This window comes from Eptesicus fuscus, chromosome 13, assembly GCF_027574615.1.
Source record: "Eptesicus fuscus isolate TK198812 chromosome 13, DD_ASM_mEF_20220401, whole genome shotgun sequence".
In the NCBI taxonomy this organism is placed as follows: domain Eukaryota; kingdom Metazoa; phylum Chordata; class Mammalia; order Chiroptera; family Vespertilionidae; genus Eptesicus; species Eptesicus fuscus.
The window spans coordinates 77,781,644-77,806,537 of NC_072485.1; the positions used below are offsets into that span (position 1 = coordinate 77,781,644).

At 60.3% G+C, this 24,894-nt stretch overlaps 1 protein-coding gene across 2 annotated transcripts in view; it reads right to left on the minus strand.

Annotated features, from left to right (window-relative positions):
* Positions 1–24,894, minus strand: part of LRP5 (LDL receptor related protein 5) — a 78,410-nt gene that overhangs the window by 25,162 nt on the left and 28,354 nt on the right. For both annotated transcript variants that reach the window (XM_054724911.1, XM_054724910.1), the window contains exons 3-10: positions 21,569–21,766; positions 20,925–21,121; positions 20,213–20,344; positions 8,507–8,903; positions 7,098–7,269; positions 4,778–4,994; positions 2,668–2,957; positions 746–972 (exon numbers count right to left, since the gene is read on the minus strand). In XM_054724911.1, coding sequence (XP_054580886.1) covers positions 746–972; positions 2,668–2,957; positions 4,778–4,994; positions 7,098–7,269; positions 8,507–8,903; positions 20,213–20,344; positions 20,925–21,121; positions 21,569–21,766 — 1,830 coding nt within the window. The remainder of the gene's footprint in view (positions 1–745; positions 973–2,667; positions 2,958–4,777; positions 4,995–7,097; positions 7,270–8,506; positions 8,904–20,212; positions 20,345–20,924; positions 21,122–21,568; positions 21,767–24,894) is intronic.

Below are 24,894 nucleotides of genomic sequence, written 5' to 3' on the forward strand. Positions count from 1 at the left end.
GAGACCCCCGTCCTCCTCCCAGAACCAGGCGTGTGGGACTTGCCCTTTGGCTAAAAGCTGGACCTCTCTGTTCTGCCGTCCCTAATGGGCATGCGGCAGGCCGGGTTTGGGGTGCTCCCTACACATTGCTGGTGCCTTATGGGGTGCTCAGAACAGGAATCTCGGTGAGAGGGAGACACCCCCTCCACCACACCCCAGCCCCAATGCCCCGGGGCAGAGCCCAGGCCTCCCACACAAAGCATGGTGTTAACCCCCGGCTAAGGGGAATCCCAGGGGCTCAAAGCCAGCTCCGAGAAGGCGGAGCTTGGTGACACGGGGCGAGGGGAAGAACAGCACTTCCTGGCCCGGCCCTGCTCTGACTGGTTGTGTGGCCTTGGGAAGGCACTCAGCTTCTCTGAGCCTCAGTTTCCACCTCTGTAAAATCAGGAACAACCCCCCCTCCCCCCCCCAGGCCTCCTGGATGCTGCAGTGAGAAAACCCACATGAGAGCGCCCCGTGCAGTGCCTGGGACAGTGGCTGCCCCTCCTCCCTCGGCTCTGGGCCTCAGTTTCCCCGTGAAACAAACCACATGCTCTCCGAAGGTGCAGCCAGCCCTGGCCACCTCAACGCAGGCAGCGGCCAGTGCCGCTCCAATCACAGAGAGCCAGCTGGGCAGCCACGCCTCGGCCTCAGTCGTCCCCCTGCTGGCTGACACAGAGGTGGGAGGGGGACAGGGACACACGTGCCCGACAAAAACGGTCCTTACCCCTTGGTGGGGTCCAGGGCCAGCGACCGCGGGTTGTCCAAGTCCCTCCACACGAGGACCTGCCGGAACTGCCCGTCCAGCCGGGCCACTTCGATCCTGTTGGTCCCCGTGTCCGCCCAGTAGAGGTTCTTGCCCATCCAGTCGACGGCCATGCCTTCCGGGTAGTCGAGGCCGAACTCGATCACGTGCTCCACCGAGCTCCCGTTCAGGAAGGCGCGGCTGATGGTCTGGGGGGGCGGGGCAGAGGCCACGGTTAGGAACCAGCGTTCGGGCAGACACTTAACTGAGCTGCTGCGCCACCTGGAGCAGCTGCTCACCACGTTGGTGACCAGATCACCAACTGCGAGAGTTTCAAAGTAAACTGGTCAACTATAAACGTTTTAGAAAAAATAGTTAGCTATTCTTATATGTAATGTATGTTTTATAACTATATAACTATATGTTTTATATACTCATAAAACAAATTACAAGCTATATGTTATATATGTGTATATATGTATGTATTTGTGTGTATATATATATATATATATATATATATATATATATATCATGAACCTTAAAAACAGCCGTGTCGCCGAAACCGGTTTGGCTCAATGGATAGAGCATCGGCCTGCGGACTCAAGGGTCCCAGGTTCGATTCCGGTCAAGGGCATGTACCTTGGTTGCGGGCACATCCCCAGTAGGGGGTGTGCAAGAGGCAGCTGATCGATGTTTCTAACTCTCTATCCCTCTCTCTTCCTCTCTGTAAAAAATCAATAAAATATATTTAAAAAAATAATAATAATAAAATAAAAAAATAAAATAAAATAAAATAAATTATAAAAAAAAACAAAAAAAAAAAACAGCCGTGTCCTTCCACTCAGTAATCCTCCTGAAATTGTACCCAAAGAAATGAACAAAAACACAAAAGATGGGGAGCTACTGGAAATACCGAAGGGGCTTTGCACGCGAGACCTCCTCCGCTGTGGCTGCTGAGAGCTGGGAGAAGCGGAAGTGACCAGAAAACCCATACAATAAAGGAATGGTCACGTAACTAGGGAATAGCTGTGCAGTGGAATCTTCTACACTGTTAAAGAGTTTGTAAAAGGCTAACAAAACAAATGCCTGTTAAAATGCTAAGTGGAAAAGACCAGGAAACAGAATTCTATGCATCATATGATTGTGATGAAGAGAAATACTATCATAGGGGCGAAACCCCTCAAAGGAAATACACAGAAGTGTGAGGGATGGTTAAGTTGGGTGATGGGTGGTTTTTATTTTCTTCTTTATACTTTTCTGTGTATTTCCCTCTTCCTACAATGAACCCTGGTGACTTTTAAAGTCACATAAATGGTAGAATAGAACAGGTGGCTAATCAGCTCGAGCTGTAAACTCTGCACTTCTTCCAGAAGCATCACATAAATGCTCCGTGAATGAAGGGTTTGCTAAGCAAGTGCACACTGGGAGGGAGTGGGCGGGTGATGCTAAGGACAGTGTCACAGACGTCTCTCGGCCTCTCAATCGCTCTAGAAAAGCTCATTTGTGGGTCTCCTGGATCTGCTCACTGTAATCATTCACGTTCGTTTATTAAAACAGGCTCACTAATGTTTTATTGGCTTGAGTCGAGTTACAAGTATTTTTAAAAATTGCCCAACCGGCGTGGGTCAGTGGTTGAGCATCAACCTATGAACCAGGAGGTCGCTGTTTGATTCCTGGTCAGGGCACATGCCTGGGATATGGGCTCCATTTCCAGTAGGGGGCGTGCAAGAGGCAGCCGATCAATGATTCTCTCTCATCCTTGATGTTTCTTTCTCTCTCTCTCTCTCTCTCTCTCTCTCTCCTTCTCCCTTCCTCTCTCTGAAATCAATATTTTTTTTTAAATTAAAAGCCTCTGAGGCAGCCCCTGCAGGCCAGGCTGTGTGCAGACACCTGGCACACGGTACCTTCAGGCTGACGTCCGTCCAGTAGATGTGATTGTTGGACACGTCGAAGTCCAGCGCGGAGGCCTCCTTGACGCCCGTGAGCGGGATGGCCACGTCGTTGTTGTTGGTCTCGAGGGAGATCCTGTGGATGGTGGCCCTGCTGGTGAACACCAGGAAGGCCTCGGGGACGATGCAGGTCTTCATGTCGCTCAGCAGCTCCAGGCCGATGGGGCAGCCGCACTTGGTGGCCCGGGGTGTGAAGAAGCACAGGTGGCTGCAGCCCCCGTTCTGGTCCGCACACGGGTTGGTCCCTGGAAGGCAACACACAGGCCCCACACGTCAGCAGCCCGGCAGAGAGCGTGCCCTCGATCCACAGTCACGTGTGGCTTCATCTCCAGCAGACACACATGGGGATCCTGGGGGAGAGAACGGGAGCCCAGGCCTCCCCTGGTGCTGGAGAGGCAGTGACGAGGGTCCCCGCGGGTCCCCGTGTGCTGACTGGCTCGGACCACACAGCGATCTGGGGGGTAGAAGCTAGTCCCATCCCTGTTTTTCATCGAGGAAACAGAAGTGTGGAGAGGTGAGTGACGGTAACACAGTTAGGAAGCTAGGAAGCAGCTCTGAGAACAAGAGCCAGGAGGTCTAGCCGCCTGGCCCGGGCTCCGACTCAGAGTGGATGCAATGACGACACGAGGCCATGACACGACCGTCGTCCCTCCCCGGGCCGAACTCCTGGCCTGCTGCCCGGACCGGAGCCCGAGCCCCCACTCAGAGGCTTCCTCCGATTCACAGACTCTCTTGGCGACCTCAAGAACTCAGATGTGCCCAGGACGGCCAGACACAACTCTTTTACTCACGCAGATGGTCCTCAGCACGCTCACTTATTTCTGGCCAGCCTGTTAGCCGCACTGATCTACTGGGGTGCTGTTAAAATTGGCTCTAACTTAATGTCAAGTATTTCAGCTAAAAAAAGAATGCTTTTTCCCATCTCTCTCAGTAAATCCTGATGAGACAGAGAGAGAGAGAGAGGGATGAGCCTAATTTCTCAACTTTAAACCACACCCTGTGGATATATCTTTTTTTTTTTTTTAAATCATCTCTGGGGTTTTGTTTTTTTTTTAAACCATCACTCACAGTGGCCCCACCGCCCACATTGGGGGATGAGTGTGTTTTACGAGGTGGCTATAAAAGAGAGCGTGCGATTCCATCGTTTCTGTCTCAGGAGTGCAAGTGGGACTCAAGGCCCCCGAGATGCAGAAACAGTGGCGGCTCCCAGGTCAGCCCCCTCGGCCTCACCTCCAGGCCTTTGCTCAGCCGTCCCTTCTTCCCGCAAACCCTGCTCCCCACCTGCTCCTGAAATTCCAAGCTCCAATGACCTCCCCTGCATTTTAAAGCCAGGCATTCCTCTAACACCCCAGCTAGAGCCACCGCCTGGGAGCTAAGGGGAGTCTCACCCCCCCCCCGACTCTAAGTACTGGAGGGCGAAGGTCGGCTGAGCGCCATGTGCAGGCGCTGTGCCAGCCACGGGGCCTCAGCTGGGAGCAGAGCCCTGCCCCATGGAGCCCGCAGCCCCCCATCCTGGCCCAGCCCACCTGGACCCTACTCTGTCCGGTGTAGCTGGTGGGCCTGCGCTTGGAATCCTTTTGCTAAAGAGACAAAATTGCATGAAGGGAGCTTTTTGCAAATCTTGGCGATGAGGTGGAGGCAGACCCAGGCGTGAGTCCCAGCTCGGCCGCCGGCCACCGTTAGCTGCGTGGCTTTATCTCCGCCTCCCCAATGTGAATGGGCAACATCGTAATTAGCATCTAGGGTGGCTTTGGGCACTAAGGCACACAGCAGGCGCTCAATAAGTGTTGGCCATTCTTGTAACAGTTACTGCCAGTAGCCCCAGTCCACACATCCACTGCCTCGACACTATCCCCGGTCAGGACCCCGCCCCATGCCCACCCACCCCTAACCACACACGCTCACCATCTCCTGCCCTGCCCAGACCGCAGTGAGGCTCCCCAGCTGGACACTTCTGCTCCCCAAAATGGGCCGCCCGTGGACCAAAGGGCAGCCACAGCCCTGTCGCTCCTTCCGCACACCAGCTGGCACGGCGGACCCATGGCTGGAGGCGGACCAGACTCACCGACGACCTTGGCCACGTTCACGGCCTTGAGCCCCATCAGGTCGGGCAGCTGGTCGATGATGACGTCCCGGCTGGCCTTGACCTTGTGCACACGCTCGATGCTCCGACGCTGCCAGTCGGTCCAGTAGATGAAGTCCCCCAGCAGCGTGAACCCGAAAATGTGCGGCAGCTTGTCCTCCAGGAGCATCCGCCGCTTCGTCCCGTCGACGTTGATCACCTGGCGGACGGAGACACACGTCTGAACCAGCCTGGGCCTGAGCTGCCTAGAGCAGGCCGGCCCGCCTCCACGAGCCTCCGCTCCATCCGCACCTCGCCCGGCCTCCACAGCGAGGCCCAGGTCAGGGCCTCTCCTCGCAGCCCCCCTCTCTGGGCGGATGCTGTGCTGAGAGGGGCAGCGTGGTTGGGAACAGGTGAGGCCAACTATGGCTCCTCCCACCACGGCTGCTGGACTGGTGCTGGCTGCCCGGTACCAGGGCTGGTCTCAGCCCAGGGTGGGCTCCACGGGAAGCAAAGCCTGCCCAGGGCAGCAGGGAGCCCGGACCACACTCGGGACACGGAGCTGAGTTTCAGAAGTCCGAACAACCGCAGCACTGCGGGCCCTGGGCACGGTCACCCACTCATCTGCTGGGGCGCTGGTGGACGGGCTTCCCGCCCGGTCAGGACCAGGTGAGGCTGAGGGTGCTCTGGTTCTGACCGAGCTGTGGCTCCAGGACGCCTCCCATCCCCGCACACCAGCGCCGGTGACTCCGAGAGGCACAAGCCGAGCCCTTCTCTCGAGTCGGTGCTGATGAAAAGCCCCGACCACAAAAGCCACGGAGGAGAAAAATGCCGCCCAACACAAACACGCCGTACCCCACCGGAACACATACACCGGCTAAGATGGGATTCTGATGACAGGGCACCGTGTCGGAGCTTCTGTTAAAAGGCAACACGCACGCCGTGGGCTTTCAGGCCCCCGTGAAAGTGACACGCGAGTCGAAGCAGGTCTCGGCTGGCCTCCCTCCCGCAGACAGATGGTTTCCAGCTCATCAGAAAAGCGAACGCCCTCTGCTCGCGGGCAGCAACACGGGACAGAGCGAATGTGTGTGGAGCAGAAAGACCTGGGTCCTCTGTGGTTGGGCGTTCCGGACAAAGCCGCTGGGCCACGCGGCAGGCCAGCCGCCAGGGCCCCACCTCAGCTCTGCCCATGGCCAGTCCCTGCGCCCCAGGGATCTAAGCTTCTCCACCTGAAACTCAACCCAGGGAACTTAACCAAGCAAACAACTACAGCTGGGCCCCAACCTGGGGCCACTCCCTCGGACTGGAAGGCCCTGGGCCCAGGTGTGGGTCCTGAAAGCAGCTCCGCGCGGGCGGCTCCGGCGAGCAGCCAGGTGCGAGCCCCAGGTTAGACCACCCCCTTGTGCCACGAGCCGGGGAGCGGCCGCCTCACCTGGAAGGCAGCCTCAGGTTGTGTGGATTTCCGTGCGGAACTCTGGGCGCCACTTCCTGGCCCCTTAGGGCCCCCGTACAGTTGACCCTTGAGCAACACAGAGCTCAGGGGCGCCGACCACCCCCCGTGCCATCGAGAATCCGAGTGTAACTTCTGACTCCTCCCAAACCTAACTACTAACAGCCGACTGCTGACCGGCAGCCTTAGCAACAACACAGTTGATTGACACTTATTTTGTATACGCGTTATGTTACTGCATTCTTACAATAAAGTAAGCCAAGGGAAAGAAATGTTACTAAGAAAACCTTAAGAGAAAACAAATTACTGGAAACAACCCGCGTATAAGCGGACCCAGGCAATCAAACCGAGTTGTTTAAGGGTCAGCTGTGGATGGCGGGTGATGGGGTAGCTCTCTGAATCGGTCTGGGTGCGGGTTCCCGTTTTGGCCCCACAACAGGAAGGTACAAAAAGGCGATGAAAACACGCTAGGTGGGCCCTGGCCAGCGTGGCTCTGTGACTGAGTGTCGACCTATAAACCAGGAGGTCACGTTTCAATTCCAGGTCAGGGCTCGAGCCTCAGTGGGGGGTGTGCAGGAGGCAGCCGATCAATGATTCTCTCTCATCACTGATGTTTCTCTCCCTCTCCCTTCCTCTCTGAAATCAATAAAAAAATATATATTTTTTAAAGAAATGTATTGTAATTATTATTTTGAGGATTCTATTTGGCCAACTAACAGAGTCCAGGTCCTGGCACACACAGGGGTCGGGGGCAGGGAATGGGGGGCGGGGACAGGCTTGGGCTCTGCCAAAAGCTCAGGGCCCAAGGTCGGCTGGGCCGACATCAATACTGAACCACTTCCTGACCCGATGCTCACCGTGGGGACGGCTCACCTCAATTTTGTCCGTCTTGGCGTCTCCCCAGTAGAGCTTCCCCTCTTGCAGGTCCAGGGCCAAGCCGTTGGGCCAGCCGAGGGACGTGTTCACCAGGACGCGCCGCTCCTGCCCGTCGAGGTTGGCGCACTCAATTTTGGGGTTTTCCCCCCAGTCCGTCCAGTACATGAGGCTGGAGAAGAAGAAGCACGTGTCCGTGACAGTGTCCGTCTGTCTTGTCCCCGCTGCATCCCCAGGGCTGAGAACCGCGCCCGAGCGTCGCATGGGAGGAGCTCGGGAAATGCCGGCCAACAGGACGGATGGGCGCCGAGCCCGTCTGCAGGACCGGGGACTCCACGGGGACAGGGGTGCCCCAGGTGTGGGCCTCATGCTCGGGGCCCCTGGACTGGAAGGACCAGCAGAGAGCAGACACCCTGACAAGGGACCTGGGGGTTGGGGAGGCTGAGCGCCGAGAGGGAGGAAGAGGCCAAGTGGAACCTTCTCCAAAGAGCTGAGGGGCTCCCGTGTGCAAAGCGGGGGACACGTTCTCTGTGGCCCCAAGAAGCAAAACGAGACCCTGCGGCGGCAGCTCCAGGAAGACGGCTGAGCACTAGGACAACCTGCCTGAGCTGTGCCCGACCCTTGGACCTCACACACCCGACTCCCGGCCCCATTTCCCGGGGCCTCCGACCCAGAGCTGGGAGGGGCCTTGGAGTCTGCTCCCCCACCCCCAGCGGAGAGCAACCCTGAGCCACAGTCCCTACCCTGGGGCCGGCAGTGAGCGCTCTGCCTCCTGCCCCTCACACCCGGGGGGCTGCTGTCATCCTTGCCCACCTCCTTGGGGGACAGTCCTGCCCTTGGCAGCTGACACAGAGCCGCATCCGTCTACCGGCCTCACCTTGAGCAAGTCCCTTAACCTCTCTGGGCTTCAGCTTCCTCCACGGTTCAACCGCCCCCACGGGGTGAGGGGGGAGGAGAAGCTTTAACTACAGAAGCACAGAATGTGCTCAGAAGAGGCCAGCCCCTGCGTGGTGAGGGCTGCAGCGCCCGTCCCTTCGGCTGCCGTTATTAGCCCAGAGCTCACCCTGGGGACCGGTCCATTTTGCAGGCACAGAGGTTGAAGCCCAGCGGGGGAAATGACTCACCCAAGGTCTCCAGGGCTTTCTATACACACACACCACAGCCCGTCAGAGCCTCAAAGTCTGGTCCCCGGGCCGGCAGCAGAAGCATCCCTCGAGAGGGTATTAGAAATGCAAGTGCTGGGGTCCCACCCAGACCTCCTGCGTCAGAGCCCGGGGACCAGGCCCGGCCATGTGCGTCTTAAGGAGCCCTCCTCAGGGGATTCTGACGCAGGAGGAGGTTCCAGAACTTCTGTTTAGCCTGACTGCCAGCTCCAGCCAGGTAGGGAGGCCCGCCCGCCCCAGCCTCACCCCATCATCGGGTGCAGCGCGATGGCCCGGGGCTCGTCCAGGTCCTCGGACACCAGGATCTTGCGGGAGGTGCCGTTGAGGCGCGTCACCTCGATGCGGTCCGTGCCCGTGTCAGTCCAGTAGAGGTTTCGGGCCACCCAGTCGACCGCGATGCCGTCGGGGTCGTTGATCTCGGTGTTGACCAGCGTCTGCGCCCCCGACCCGTCCAGGTGCGCCCTGCGGATGGCCCGCACCTCATCGTCCGTCCAGTAGACGTAGCCCTCCAGCGGGTCGTAGTCGATGGCGATGGCGTGCCGAATATCATCGACCTGCAGGACGATGTCGGTGAAGTCTGGCGTGTCCAGCGAGATCCTCCGCAGGTCCGTCCGCCGCGCCAGCAGCAGCACCTCCTCGGCCCCTGCGGGTACACGAGCAGTGGGGTGAGGCCTGCGCAGGACAAGAGACTGAGCCCGGGGTGGGCACGCAGGGGAGGGGCTCAGCAGGTCCCCAGGGGTAACGTTAGGTAACGTCCACTAGATCTGCCTACACAGTCACCAGTTCATCCTCAAAGGAGCTCTCCAAGGCTGGCACTGTTTGTATCACCATATGATAGAGGAGAAAACAGAGGCACAGAGAGGTCAAGCAACCAGCTGAAAGCCACACAGCCACCTGGTATCAACCACTGCACAGCCTAAGAGCTGCCTCACCAGCCCCAACTATAAGTCCTGCCTGGGCACTGGGCTCCAGACCCCACTGGCGGTCCCATTGGGCCCCGCCTTCTCTACATGCTCACCCTCTGTGGCTCAGCTCAAATGCCACTTCTCCCCTGAAGCCTCCCCTACTCTGCCTACCCCACAAGGCAGCCTCATGTCCCACAACCTCACCTATCATCGCAGTCTGATTCCTTCCCAGGTGCCCGCGCGTGGACCAGGTGGGTGCCTGTCTTTGTCACCCAACAGAATTAACAGCTGGTGCTGTCCTGGGTCCTCCCTGCTGGGGTTTACCAGAACTCCCAGCAGGAGGGGCACATGGAGCCTCATGTGGACTCGGGGACCCTGGGGTGCTCCCAACCCTGACCTGAACACCACCGGGGACTGCTGGGCCAGCACGTGGCCCTCACCCAGAGTCGGGCCATCATTCACTCCTTCATTCTGGCCCTTTCTGGCCTCAAGGATCCACAGAACCAAGATTAGGCCCAGAGACCACTTCTGGCACTTTGGGGCCACTTACCTGGTTTGATGCAAGGCCCAGAATGGGGAGGGACCCCACTGAAGTCACACAGCATGACAGGATGCAGACAGGAACAGAACTGCCAGCACCTCCCTCACACCCTGGCTCCCAGGCCCCCGGGCCCAGCCAACCGCCCGGCCTCCTCAGTGCCTGGTCAAGCCATTGGTGGTCGGATCTCCTGCATCTCAATACCAGCTTCTTGCTTTAAGGGCCAAGCCCTCCAACAGGTGCCCTGCATTTGTCCGGCTTCAAGGCCCAGAGTTCATCATCTGATGCCTCCACTAGAGGGCGCACACGTGCCAGCCATGGCTTCCTGAACCCAGGACCGGGAAAACTGAGCAGGCCTTGGGAAAAGGGAGGCAGCCGGAGTGCGCGACTACACCGGACCCTTCGGAGACCCAAGTTCAGATTCAGTTAGAGGTGTTCACGCAAGTTCAGATTTGATGTGTGTTGGAGGAAGAGGAGAAGAATTCTGAATTGCAACAGACCGTCTTCCTCTGGGCTCCATTCCCAAAAGGTTCTGTGGACATCTGACCTGTCCTTAAAGGCCCCGGTCACAGGCCTCCTCCTCCCCTAAAAGCCATTCCTGCCTCACCTCCCCAGCGCATGGGCTGACCACACGCACGCACTGTCAGCCCCTCTGCCTGGGCACCACCCTTGGGGATTCTGCCCCCTCGCTCTCCGCAGCCCCAGCACAAGGCCAGGCTCAGAGCAAGTGCCCACATCCTAGGACAAGCAGGGAGAATCCCGGGCAGGAACCTCCAGCACTGCCTCTGCTGTGTGACCGTGGGCAGGTCCCTAACCCTCTCTGGGCCTTGGTTTCCTCATTTATAGTGAAGAATCAGCCCGACCCTGTCTAGCCCTGACATCAAGGAGACCTTCCTCCACCGAAGGTTCTGGCTTCATCTGCCATGGGGGGGGGGGGGGGGGGGGGAAGGGCGGGGGCGGGAGACGGAGCCCCCCAGGGCACGACCAGGAAGAGCTCTGTCCCAGGGGGCATCTGCAGAACCTTCCAAAGAGGGAAGGCCGGGGCAGCCTCACTGCGCGAGACGTACGAGTGTATGTCAAACCCCACTTGACCTCAAGTAGCACTGCAACCACAACCCCACAGAAAAGGCTGGTCCCGAGGGAAACCGACACTTGGCCCCGAAACACACTTTGAGCCTGTTTTGCCTGTCCCTGTTCCCATGATCCTCCAGACACAGTCACCTGAAAGGGCACAAACCTCACACCAACCCGGCGGTGCCCCGTTTTACCGACGAAGAACCGGATGCACGGAGGGGTTAGGTTCCCCGCCCAGGCACACAGCAGCAAGTGGGGAAATAAGGTCCCACCAACTCTGATCCCTGGAGTTGGCACAGGCCAGCTGCCCAGCCGGCTCGGTCACCCACCACTACTTCTGAGGGCAGCTGCCTTCAGCAGGTCCTGGACCAGGTGCTGGCGCTGGGGGTGAAAAAAGCGGATCAGCCCCCCTGATGTCCCTGGGGTCACAGGGCAGAGACCACCCGCGAATCAGTGCCAGGAAGGAAAGCTGGGGTACGGGGCCAGTAGAGGCTGGGGGTTTGGCCTCCAGTTGAAAGAGCTTCTGGAATTCGTGTGGCCGTGACCTTCAGCAGGTTCAGGCAGAGTGTGCCCGACGGGCACAGAGCCACCAGGGGCTACGTGTGCCCAGCCCCAGCCCTCCAGTACCAGGTCAACACAAAGCCTGGAGCATCCCCCCATCAGGGAACCCCATTATCAGTGTCCCTCAGAAAGAAGCCTCGGCTGGGCTGGCGGCTGAGGCGGTGATTAAATGCTGGGATAAATTAGTGGGTGTTAATTGATTCGAAAGGGGGGTCTCCCACACCCCATCGGCTGCAGAGCCTTTGAGGTTCTTATTTGAGCTTCGCCTAGAAAATGAGAAAAATGCAGAGACCCCAATACCAGGAGGGAATCAGGGAGAGAGCCACAGCTCAGTCCGTTTGCCTGACGGTCTGAGGAGGCCCAGACCGTGCCCAGCAGGGAGGCAGCAGGGCGCTCCGTCCAGGGCCAGGCCAGTGCGGGCGCAGAGAGAGCCACTGGCCTGGGCCCTGAGGCCACTCCCCAAGGCTGCTGCCCACAGGTGATCCCCCAGGGTTGTCCGTACAAGGTCAGAGCAGCAGCCGGGCCGCGGGCCGCCTGGGGGTGGGTGCAGGGCACCGTGCCGGGCGGTGAGGCGGAGGGGCCGACCCCCTCCCTGGGACCAGACACGAAGCCCGGGTGGGAGTTTGTTTAAACACCAGGGAAGTAAACTGTTTAGAAACTAACAGTTTGGCCAAATGGTTTTCCTTGGGGTTGTCTAAACAAATAGCCGGCCTCTCAGCGCTGCCAAGGAAAGTGAAACCTTCCCCTCCCTGGCTGGGCAGCAGTCCCTGGAGCCTCCTCCTGGGGGCGGGGGGGGGGGGGGCCTGACCGCGCCCCTTCCTCCCTGCACGCACACACCCCGGCAAGAAGGCAGCACCTCGGCCTCGGGGCCGAGCACAGGCCGCCGGGCACAGGCCAGTCGGACATGGCCTTCCATGGCAGAGGGTATTCGGACCTGAGGGGTGGCCTGATGTCACCGCCCCCCACTCCCTGCCAACATCCACCCAGGCCAAGCGCCCTCCGCCCCAGGCGCCATCCCTGTGCCAAGCCTGGGATCACACAGACAAGGTGAGACACAGAGGGGGCGGCTGGAACGCACGGCCACACACTGGGGGGCTTACACCAGTGAAAACTCACTGATTCCCTCACGGCCTGGAAGCCGGAAGTCAAACCTCAAGGTCTGGCAGGCCGTGCTCTCCGCAGGCTGCAGGAGAGGGTCCCTCCCGCCTCTTCCAGCTTCGGGGGCTCGGCTTGGCTCGCGGCTGCCTCACTCCTCTCTGCCGCCATCTGCACGCGGCCTCTTCCCCAAGTGTCTGTGTCTACGTTTCCCCCTTACAGGGTCACCAGCCATTAGGGCCCTCCCCCCCTCACCCTCCCCCAGGGTGACCATCTTCACTGGAGCATCTGAGAAGACCTTCTTTCCAAGCCGGTCACCTTCACAGGTTCCTGGGGGGACACAATCCAACCCACACCAGGTGGGGAGCAGAGTGTGAAAGGAAAGGTTTCGCGGAAGCTCCAAGGGAGGGAACTCCGGGCAAAAGCCACAGCCTGGGCCACAGCAGGAAGGCCGAGCAGCAGCCCACCTGCAGCTGGAGGGGGGCGGGGGGGGGGGCAGGACGGGCGCTGACCTATCAACGCCCCCATCAGGGCATCAGGCCGATCTGAGCACGGCAGCGGGGGCCCACCGAGGGTTTCGTTGTCACACAGGCCACAGCTCTTCCCGGACAGCTCTGGGCGCAGCCCTGTCTTCAAGGACGCCCGGTGCACACAGCACGCTGCGCACCCCGCAGGAGCCCAGCCGCAGGGCAACACGCAACCCTGAGACACGCCGGCAGGAAGCCCGCGCAGTGTCCGCAGCGTCGTCTCTGCAGCCCAGGCCCTCCTCGTCTCAGCAGACGCCCGCACGCGCTCTCCGCAAAGGGCCAGGGAAAACGGCCCGGCTTCGCCACAGGCACCCCACACGTTCACTGCAGCCCGAAGCCGCCACGGGGAGGCGTGAGCAAAAGTGGGCAAGCGTCCTCCGTGGACACTGAATGGGAACGTCCCATCCTGTCCCGCGTCACAAAACGTTCTCCTTGGGAATTTTTTTTCTTTTTTTTTGCACACACGTAAAAATGTCAAAACCATTCTTAACACCCAGGCTGCACAAAAACAGGCAGCGAGCCATCTGCCCACAGGCGGTTTGCTAACCCTCGTGTGAAAAGTACACGACTTTTCACAATGTGCGAGAGTAAGTTCTAGTGACGGGAAACTGTGTAAGAGGGAGCGCGGACTCAGGGAAATCAACCATACGCTTCCCTCTATTTTCCTGTCAACCTCGAGCTGCTCCAAAATCAGAGTCTATTCCTTTTTTTAATTAAGGGCAGATAAGTCCATCAGAAAGCCACCCAAACCCCAGCAACGCACAGGCGGAGACCAAAAACGCAAAGCAACAGGAGAAACAGCACAGGAGGTGAACACGAAAAACGAGGAACCTCTCGGTGACGTGCAAACAGGAGAGGCCCGCGCTGCCACCTCGGGTGGAGAGAGACTTGTGGTCTCCGTGTGGGTGCCGCCTGTCCCTGCCTCCCAGGGGACCGACAGGGCACACACTCCCTGGACGGCAACACGGCTCAGGGACCCTCTCACCCAGCGAGTCCCACCCCCCCCCACCCCGCCCCGCCGAGAACCCAGCCCAAGGCGCACGTGGATCCCTGGTCGGCGCTTCCTGGTCAGCGCGCGTCACTGCCATCTCCGCACGAAAACAGCAAAGCCCAAACCGAAGCCAAGAGCCTGTGAGCAGTCTGACTGTCCCCCACACACAGCGTTAGGTGGCGGCGGGCCCCGGGCTGGGGGCGCCGCTCTGGAGCAGGCCCACGTGGGAAGCGCGCGTGAAAGGGTCCACGGGGACGTCAGACACGACGCCACACTGGCGATGTGAACAAACCCCGCAGAAAAAGACGAGCGAGAAACAGCAGGACACTCCGAGCAGCTCTCCTGGGCGGCAAAGTTACGGGTGGATTTTATTTTCTCCGTTATTTTTTATGGTGTTTCCCTTTCTGCAGTGAAAACAAACGTGACTTTATAACAAGGAAACACCAAGGCTTTTGAAACACGGGTGGGCGCACGCGGTTATCCTTCGGGGATCTGGAGGTCTAGCGGGGAGGCGGGTCGGACCCCGGCGGGTCCCCCCGGGCGACGGGGGAACGAATGACCCAGGCCTGCACGGAACTGCCGCTCGGGGACGATGTATGCGTGGCCTCCGGGTTCTGAGCCGCGTGGGAGAAAAGAGCAACAGGAGGAGGAAGGAACGGGGCGGGGGAACCCGAAGGCCCCCCAGCCCAGGAGGAGAGCCTGCTGGCGGGCGCCCAGAGTAGGGGCCCTGGAAGGTCCTCTCGGTGCATCTCCACACCCCAACGTGGGAACAGGGGCTTTTGTGATGAGCAGAGTAAGGACTGACCACCTCAGCCCAGACGCAAGTGTAAGGGCCCATCACCCGGCAGGCAGAGCGGACATCACCACCGGCCCCGACGAACCACTGCAGCTCCAAGGTCATGGCCCAAGGACGGGCCCACCCAGAGGCCAGCACCCCCCATGCTGGGGACGGATGCAGAGAACAGCCTCCCTCACCTCCCGGACACCACTGCCGGCCTGCTCCCCGCCCCGTCTCCCTGCGGCTGCCCCACAGCGGGCAGAGCTGCCCTGGGCCACCTCCCGGGCCCGAAGCCGCGTGGAAACAGCCGGGTCCCGGCCCAGGCTGCCGTCCACTCTGCAGAGCCGAAGGCCATAAACAGCTTCACAGCAGGCAGGCGGCCGGCTTATTTTTGTTTTTCAGCAATTGATTGAGTTTCTCCACTGCCCCCCTGGGGTGAGTGGTTGGACAAAAGCTAAAACCGCAGCCCAGCATCCTGGCCCAGGAAACCGTGCCGAGTGACCGCAGGGTCACAAGGCACAGAGGAAGTGGCCGGGCCGGGCGCTGGCTCCACTGGAAACCTGAGGCCCGAGCAGCTGTCCTCCGCCGGGCCCACCCCAGGCTCCCGGAGAGGAGGCTGCAGCTGCCAGCAGTGGCAGGGGCACCGCCGGCTCAGCTCTCAAACGGGGTCGCTGCTCTGCCCAGGGGCCGGGGGCAGCCGGAGAGCGGCACGGCCAGAGCCAGCCTGGTGACCCCCCTGCAGCCGGCCCTCCATCCCGCCTCCAGGTGTCGGCCCCTCACATGGTCCTCCGCCACCTGCTCTTCCCCCGTCCGCTGGGGCCGCTCACCACACGGAGGCACCTGACTCCAGCCCCTTCCCCACGTCCTCCCTGAGTGACCTGGAGCAAGCACCCTGACTCCTGCTCCCTCACAGATAAAACCCAGGTATGGATAAGGCCCCCAGCAAGGCAGGGGGGGGGGGGGTCCCCTGACAAAGCCCATGCGCCCGGCAGCCCAAGGCCACAGCCCCACCACGCGGCCCCTGCCCGTGCCACAAACACGCGCCGGGGGACCTGGCCTGCCACGTTCTCTGTGAACGAGGGGAGAGCCACACAAGGAAGGCTCACGCCCCGGGCGGAGATGGGCTCGACAGAGACAGAGACACATGAGCAAAGCTGGTTTGTTGGGCAAATTAAAGGTGGGTGGCCCTGCCCTGTCAGCACGGCTCAGTGGTTGAGCGTTGACCTAGGGACCAGGAGGTCACGGTTCGATTCCCAGTTAGGACACATACTCGGGTTGGGGGCACGATCCCCAGTGCAGGAAGCAGCGGATCAATGATTCTCTCTCTCGTCATTGATGTTTCTATCCCTCTCTCCCTCTCCCTTCCTCTCTAAAATCAATACAAATATATATTTTAAAAACACACCCAAAAAAAGATGGGCGGCCCTGAAACTCAGGAACGTGGGTGTGTGGGGCTCGGTGGGGGAGAAGGCTGTGTCCCCCCACTCCGGCACGTGGCGCGGGTCTTTAAGAAGCCGTCCCAGTGCCTCTCTGAGCCAGGCACCCGTGCCGTTCCCCGAAAAGCAGGGACGCCCCTCCCGATAATCCCCTCTGTCCTCCGTGAGATGGCCTGGCTGGGCGCATGGACACGCCCCCTGCCCTTGGGGCCCAGGCGGTGTGAGGGACGGGTCGGGTACAGACAAGCCCAGGGCCCCGAAGCGTGCCGGCCCAGCAGGCTCCAGAACAGGACTGCTATCACCCAACCCGCCCGGTGGCGGACGTCCAAACCTCGGATCGGCTGAACCTGATGAAACGGCCGCCGCTCGGGCTCAACGGTGGCGCAGCCTCAGCGGTTCACACGGCTCAATGCAAGGGCACCGCACTTCACAGTTTATAAGGCGCCCTCAGAGACATGATCGTGTTGGACCCTCAACGAGACACGAAGATTCTGCATTTCATTGGGGTGACGGCCACTCTGTGCAGAGCCGAGGCCACACTCAGACGCCCGGATTCCCACCAAATCATGTCCCTCGGGTTAGCAAGGAGGGGAGAAGGACAGGCCCCTCCTGGCGCAGTCAACCAGGTTGTTCCCACGCTACAGGCACTCTTAGAGGTGACTAACCTACGTTCCCAGAACCTTCCTGGTCCTGACGCTGGTCCCATGGGAAGCCAGAACCCCTCCCTCCCTCCCGGAGGGGCCGGGGTGTCTAAATGGAGGTCTGGGGCCAAGGGGCCGGGGGCTCTGGGCAGCAGGCACAGCGCAGGCAAAGGCAGAGAGCCGGGCGCTCAGAGGGTGGGATGGAAGGAGCCAACAACCCACTTCTAGCGGACCAGGAGGTAACGGGTGGCAAAGACCCTCCTAGTCTCTCCCTGACGACAAGCCGGCAGCCCAAGGCATCAGCCCAGCTCAACAGGGGCGCTCTGCTCACCACCCCCAGGGCACGCGAAATCGCACGGGCAGAGGCACAGGGCCCCGCTCAGAGGAACCCAGACAGAGAACGTGCAGCCGTCACCCAATCCAGGGCGAGTCTGAGGGGCACGCGACCCGGCGGGGCGGGGCAGGTGGGGACGTCCTCTGGGCAGTCCGGGCTCTGCCAGGACTTGGATCCGAGAAGCCCAGAACCTGACTCTGAAGCAAGGGGAGACACCTGGGCTCGGGGCCACCTGGGGCCAGGCTGCAGCTGGGCTGGACCGGGCAGGCTGGGAGGCAGGGCCCGCGTTGGGGTGGCCGCGGTGAGCCAGCCGGACCAGAAAGGAAAGGGCTATCGCGTCTTATCCCACAGCCAGGAGGACAGTCTTCTCTTTCCAAGAATATGGCCTGCTCTCCTCCCCTCTTTTATTCGACGTAAACGTCGGTCTTCAGGCTCAGACACAGAGAGCACGTGCTGTGTGGTTCCATTTCTAAAACGTTCCGGAACAGACAACGCTAATCTGGTGCAAGAAGCCGGACAGCGGCTGTGCTGCGAGGCGGGGTGGGGGTTCTGGGCAGTGGAAAGGTTCTGTATCGGGTCCGGCGGTGGTTGCACAGGTCTATACAGCTGTCAAAGCAAATCCAACACGCACTCAGCACCTGCACCCTTTACTGTCTGCGGGCGATGCCTCGATTTCCAACAAAACACAAGTCGGTGCTCGGACTTGTCATCCCACTTCCTGGGACTGTGCAATCTCACTTTCCTGCCATTAAAAATTCACTTAGAAATTCACGGTCCACGGCTGGGAACAGCCGCTGCCTTCTGTCCGCAGCGTCAACGCCAATCAACGGCGCGGGTGGCGGTGGCGCGGGCCACAAGGGCCTCCTTTCTTTTCCCTTTGACCTACTTCCCCGATAAGTGACAAGACAGCCAGACTGGGAACAAATGCGCCCCTTATTCCCCAGCCCCGCGCCTCGGCTTGATCCGCCCGGACAGACAGATGGATGTGAGGGAGCTCGGAGACGTCGGCCAGTTGTCAGTCTGCCCCTCAGACCCAACAGTGCCGCCTCTGTTCCCCCGGCCTCGGCCGGCCACGTCCCCGCCGTCTTTCTGTTTCCTGTCCCTGCGAACATCTGCTAAAACTACTTCTTGGCGAGGTGGGGCAGGCGGACCCGTAAATCACGGCGTCGGAGCCTCCCGCCCGCCCGACAGCCCGCGGTCTGGGTGGGGGACGGAGAGCCCGCCCCGGCACAGCCCGGCCACCCTGGGCGGTGAAGCCACAGGGCCCGGGCGCTCCCGTGAGCCACCTACCCAGGTCGTCCGGGCCCGGAGCAGGGGTGCACTGCCCAGAAGACCCCAGCGGTGAGGAATGTGTGGGGACAAGAGTCAAAAAACAACAGGGGCACGTCCCACAAAGAGCCGGCCGCTGAGAGGCTGGAGCGAGGGAAGCAGCGGCCTCCTTGGACAGGGGTGGTAACTCCCAAATAAGGCCCCGCTACTGCTGTTTTTAGCCCATTCCACATAATTGGAAAAACATGGGGAAAACCAAAGCCAGCTGGGCGCCTCAGCAGGGGGGGGGGGGGGAGCGGCTGCAGTGGAGGGGGCGGGAGGCCGAGAGGGAGGGCGGTGGGCACTGGGATTGGGGCCCAGCCCCAAAGGGCTCCTTGTGTGCTGGTTTCCAGGAACAAGAGTCACTGGGTACCCCCGAGTCCCCTTAAGCCTCTGGCAAATGTGGGGCCACTTGGTGTGACTTCCTTCCCAGTCTCAAACCTCAGGACCCTCACCAGGGCCACTCACCAGGAGGGGCCGGGGGACCTGAGACAATGCACCCCGAGCCCAAAGGAAGGGAGTCCGGAGTCTCACACCCGGTCCACGTGGACCCCACATCCTGTCCACACAGGCATCCTGGACAGCAGCCTCTCCTCTGACCACCCCCCTGCCCCCCCCCACCCCACCCCCGTGCGGAGGGGAGTCCTCTGCGCTCCCATTTCACAGGCGAGGAAACTGCAGCCAGAGGGCTGACGTGACCAGCCCCACTCCCCCGGCACTCGGCAGCCAGAGGGCCCGCCCCCATTCCACCCTCCCCTATTAGGGGGACACTTGCACACCGCTGGGAGGCCACACCCATTTACTGGGGTCCAAGCATCACCACCACCTCAGCCCTTTTCTTGGGGAAAGCACCGACCCCCTATATAAGGCTGGCTTTCATTCACTCAAAATCAGGAAAAAATAGAATTCCCACAAATTTTCATTTCGACACCACAACGCAGACACCCGAAGCGAGAGTCCCAGGCATCTAAGTCATGCCCAAGGTCCCAGCTTCAAGTCCTGAGACATTTCTGGAATTCTGATGCACGAGGGAGCCTCACGGGCCCCTTAACAAAAACTACCCGCACGAGTCCCCATCGGGCAAGGCGCCTGGCGGGCGCTTCTGCACGGTCCACCTTTTGGGAGGCAGTCGTGTCCACCCCCCACTCCTTCCCCAAATGCCCACATGCAGCCTGGCCCCAAACACCCCAAATGGGCGGAGATGGCGACCAATCCTGCAGCCAGTCACCCCTCCCTCTCCCAGAGCAGACATCACAAGCCGATCCAACACAAGGCTCAGCCAGGCATCACCAATCAACACCAGATGCAGATCCCTCTTAGTCCAGGGCCAGGCCCCAGCCGGCCCTCTCCCGGCAGCACGACTCAGCAACAGCAAAACAGACAGAACAGAAACACCCAACAGGGAAGCAGGTCCCAATGGACGCCCACTTCCAAAAGAGCATGCCTGGACCTGCCACCTGCAGCCCCGAGGCTCAGACACCAGCACAGCGAAGGGGACCCTTCCTTAGAAGCAGTCAGAGTCTGAGCCCTCGAAGCACCAAGTGCCTGAAAATTAAGGGGGAGAATAAAAAGGTGGGGAAATACCTCAAGCCAAGAAAAGACATGGCGCATGGGAGAAACCAACTGAACTGGGGCGTGAACAGGTCCCATCAGGAACCTGCTCTCCACCTACGTTCCCCGGGGGTTATTATAGGACGACCCCACAGGGACGGATGGGGGAGACCCCTCCTGCCATGGCGGCACAGCCAGCGCCACGCATCTCACCTGCCTTGCACGTCTTGCCGTTGTCCTGCAGCTGCACGCCGGTGGGGCAGGCGCACGCGTAGAAAGGCTCCCTCGGGGACAGCAGGCACAGGTGGGAGCAGCCACCGTTGTCCTCCTCACACTGCGTGTGGACTGGGGGAAACGGGGCAGGGTGAGAGAAAGTTCCAGAACGGGGCCCCCCCGACCTCCCATGCCCTGGGAGCCCCAGTGTGTCCCTCTGCCCAATCACCATCCTCCTGAGGCATCGGGGGATCACCATGGCACCCCATCCCACCTCCCCGCTGACTCCCACCACGCCCAGACATCAGCCCCACCAACTCCTCCCATTTCTCCCAGCCTCCCTCACGGCCCAGGTGTGGGCATCTTTCCGCCCCGGTCCCCAATCTTCTACAAGAGGCCCTCATCTCCTTCAGGGCCCCACAAAGGACACCTCCTCCAGGAAGACCAACCTCAGCCTTCCCTGGAAGGGTCTCAGAACCTGCCTATATGGACGGTCATGACGGGGACCCCTGGAACAGCCCCCACACTAGCCCTGCAGGGGGACCCCGACCAGGCCGCTCCCCAGCCCGCCCCTGCACTCTACACACCTCCCTCTGCTCTAGCAAGCATCCCCTTTCTCCCCACTAGCCTGAGGATAGGCCTCCCCCAGACCACAGGCCCCTGTGGGGGTGGGGGGGCACCAGCCCCTGCCCTGCCCGCCCACCCTACTCACTGTAGGGCTGCCGCTCGGGGCTGAGCACTTGGATGTCCATGGGCGAGTAGAGAGCACGGAGGATCTCCTTACGCTTCTCCCCAGTCCTCTTGTTGCAGGCGTGGATGGAGCGGGTCTGCCAGTCGGTCCAGTACAGCGTGTCCCCCGAGAGCGTCAGGGCAAAGGGGTGCGTCAGGCTGCCCTCCACCACCTTCTGCCTGCGGGTGCGGAGGAAGACAGGGGTGCAGGGACCTGCTCAAAACCCGGTCAGACCCTGGACTTTAGGTCCACAATCCCTTGTCTGCAAATACAAAAGTCTGAAAATGGAAAGCGTTTTCTCCTCATTTAATGGCCAAACCTGTGCGTGGACGTGGGGCTATTCGTGGTCTTTTCGATTTCCCTTAGAATGAACACTTTACATCTTGCTATAAAAATATTCGCGTGGTCGATGGCAGATGCCACCCCAGACCCTGCTCAGGGTGTGACGTCAGATGAGGTGTGTGCGCTCTATTACGGTTCTAAGTAAGAGTTCTGAAGCCCTCAAGCCCCCAGGATTCAGAGACAAGACCTGAGTTAAGGATGCCTGCCAACCTCCAGCGTGGCCTGGCCAAGGGCCTGGTGCCAGCTGGGGTGCAGTGGGGGCCCACAACTGGGCAGCCACTTACCGGAACGAGCCGTCCAGGTTGGCGCGGTGGATGAAGCTGAGCTTGGCGTCGGCCCAGTACAGCTTCTGCTCCTCCAGGTCGATGGTCAGCCCGTTGGGCCAGTAGATGTCTGAGTCCACAATGACTTTCCGGGTGCTGCCGTCCATGCCCGCCCGCTCGATTCGGGGTGTCTCACCCCAGTCTGTCCAGTACATGTACCTAAGGAGGGGGCAGGGGACAGAGGTAAGAGGTCTGCTTTTTGTTTGTGTTTTCTGCCTCCACAAATGCAAACAGGAAACAGAGAGCGTGAATGAGCCCCAAAGTCTCAGCCGGCAGAGACAACCAAAGCTTAGGGCCTGGGCTATTATTACTTCCGATTGGTTTTCTAAGCAGTTAGGCATATACTAACTTTTAACCAAGTTGGATAATCAAAATATACTATTTCCGATCATTCCCATTAGCAATATATTCTGGGTACCCAATCTTTTTACTTACGGAAATTCTCCTTATTCTTTTAATGGCAATTAGTACTATAAGTTAAATAACTTTGCAAAGGGTGTTTGAATTGTATCTGATATTTTGTAACTATGACAACGCTGTAAACGAACCTCTTAAAGACAAAGACGTGTGAGATGGGATGTGATTTAGCACTAAAATGAAACACCATGCAAGAACCTTGCAAGTACATTAAGCGAAAGAAGCCCATCTGAAATGGCTATACGCTGTGGGATCCCGACCACATGACATTCGGGAAGAGGCAGAACGATGGAGAGAGTACAAAGATCAGGGCACGGGGAGGGGGGTGCTGAACGAGGGGGGGGTGCTAGAGGGGGAAAGGGTGACCAGGCGGAACACAGAGGACTTGCGGGGCAGTGACACTGCTCTGCCTGATGCTACGATTGAACCTTTGTCAAGCGCACAGTATCCGCATGGGAGTACAGGAACTCCCCACCTTCCCCTCAATTTTGCTGTGAACCGAAAACTGCTTTAAAAAGTGAAGTCTATGCCAAAACCGGTTTGGCTCAGTGGATAGAGCGTCGGCCTGCGGACTGAGGGGTCCCAGGTTCGATTCCGGTCAAGGGCATGTACCTTGGTTGCGGGCACATCCCCAGTAGGGGGTGTGCAAGAGGCAGATCGATGTTTCTCTCTCATCGATGTTTCTAACTCTCTATCCCTCTCTCTCTTCCTCTCTGTAAAAAATCAATAAAATATATTTTTTAAAAAAAGTGAAGTCTATTAAAAAAAAACACAACAGCACCACGTGCGTGGAGTGGACACTGAACTATCAGAGCAGGTGCTCCTGGGTGGGACAGAGGCGGGGAGGGGGGAGGGGGGACTTGGTTTTGTTCATCCACATTCTCAAGTTTCCAGCGAGGGGCACCCACCCACACAAAACCTCCACCTCCTCAAAGGCTTCCTCACCCAATGTCCCAGCAAGTGAACGAAGACCCTATGTGTGACCCCAGGCAGCCAGGGTGACAGGTTCAAACCCACCAGCGCCCAGAGACTGTCCCAGTTTTCCAGACGGCGGTGGGGGGGCGGGGGGGGGGACCCACCTATCTCGTCCACCCGAGTCTCTATGCAGAGAAGGGGGGACGGCGCCGGATGTGCGGAGCCCCTCACCCACTCGTGGTGCGTGAAGCTCCCCAGGTGGCATGGTCTCCCCAGTCCCCTCCCCCTGGGGTGGGCACGGATCCTGGCCGTCAGCAAATCCCGTCACCCCGGGCCTGTGACGGCTGCAGAGACAGCGGCTCATTCACACTGGGCCGAGGGGGTGAGTTGGAACCCCAGCTGGGAAGGCAGGGGCTCCCAGGAGCCACCTGTGCCATCGCCCGCGAGGGCCTGCCCAGACGGAGGAGGCGGTGCCCGCGACAGACATCGTGTGAGTCTGAGGACGGAGTCACCCCGTGCGCCCACGGGCTCTCTTCTGTGTGAGCTGCTTCCCTCCGTGCCGGCTCAGGCGCCCCACCGCTCTCGGCCTCCCTTTCTTCAGAGGCCAAACCGCATCCCGCTTCAGCAAGGCCCGAGCTGCCATCCCTCCCGCCCAGCGTGGTCACCGGGGAGTGGGAAATGGTCCACACACAGCTGCCACGTGCCCCCCAGGGGAGCCCGGTGACCACAGGAGCTGGGGGACCCGAGGCCCCCCCTTCCGTGGGGCCATGCCGGCTTCTTGAGATGGGCCATCTCTGAGCCGGTACCATCACCGCCTTCCTGTGAGGAGCTTGAAAAGGAGCAGGCGCTTCGTACAAAATGCACCCCCTCCTCCCTGCATGGTGGCCAAGGGCACCCCGCGGCGGTCCCCGAGCTCCCCAGCCCGGTGGGGACGGACAGGGGAGGGCACCTCTCCAAACGGCCGCCTTCTCTGTCCCCTTTGCATCTAGTGAGAACCAACGGCACGGGAGCCGGAATCCCGTCCCCATGGGGCCGACGGGGAAACCGAGGCTCTGCACGGCTGGCCCGCCCCGGTCACGTGCCAGCGGCAGCTCTGGGAGCGCCGGGCGGTGCTCCGGTGAAGGCCAGATCCTGGCCATCATGTGACTCAGCCTCTGCCAGCGGCCTGGGGGTGGGTGCACTTTTCCTGGCAGCCCGGGGCTCGCAGGTGCTGGCGGCCAGCTCGGCAGAGGCTCCCGCCAGCCCAGCGCCGGGGCCAGTCGCTCCCCTGCAGCCTGGAAGGGCCCGGCCCTCCCGCCGCCCGCCGCCCGCCCTCCGAGGAGGATAAATCTCCGAGCGATCCCCGCTCGGCCTCCCCGAGCGCTCTGCTGCGGCCAACGGGACAGGCCAGAAAACGGGAAGGCTCGGACCTCCGGGGGGAGCATAATTCACATTCCTTCCCCCGAGTTTCATAACAGAGGCCGCTGGTTTCCTTAAATGGGGAATCTGCGAGCCACTCGGTTACCAGAGACGGGCTGGCGCGGACGTGCTCTTGCAACGTCCTGAGCGCGGCCACAGGCCCGGCCAAATTCCACGGAGGAAAATCAACTTCCGAAGGAAAGCAGTGCGGCCTGGGCTCTGTGCGAGGCTGCGGTTGTGGCTGTGTTATTTTAGGGAAGGGCCGCTCTGCATTTTAAAGAGGGGGCTGGGTTTTAGGCCGGCTTTAACCGGAGACCCGGAGCCACGGCAGCCCCTCGTGGTGGCACCGGCCGGGCCTCCCCCAGCACGGGGCTGCTGTCCTCCAGGGACTCAGGGCCAGAGGGTCCTCCCCACGGCCCACTCTGCCTCCCCGACACCGCACCAAGTCCTGCTTCTGGGGTCCACGGCCCCCCAGCAGGGGGCTCTTGGTCACACACACACACCAAGGTGCACACTGGAACTGGGGACCTTCCTTCCTGATGGCAGCCAGGGGTGCC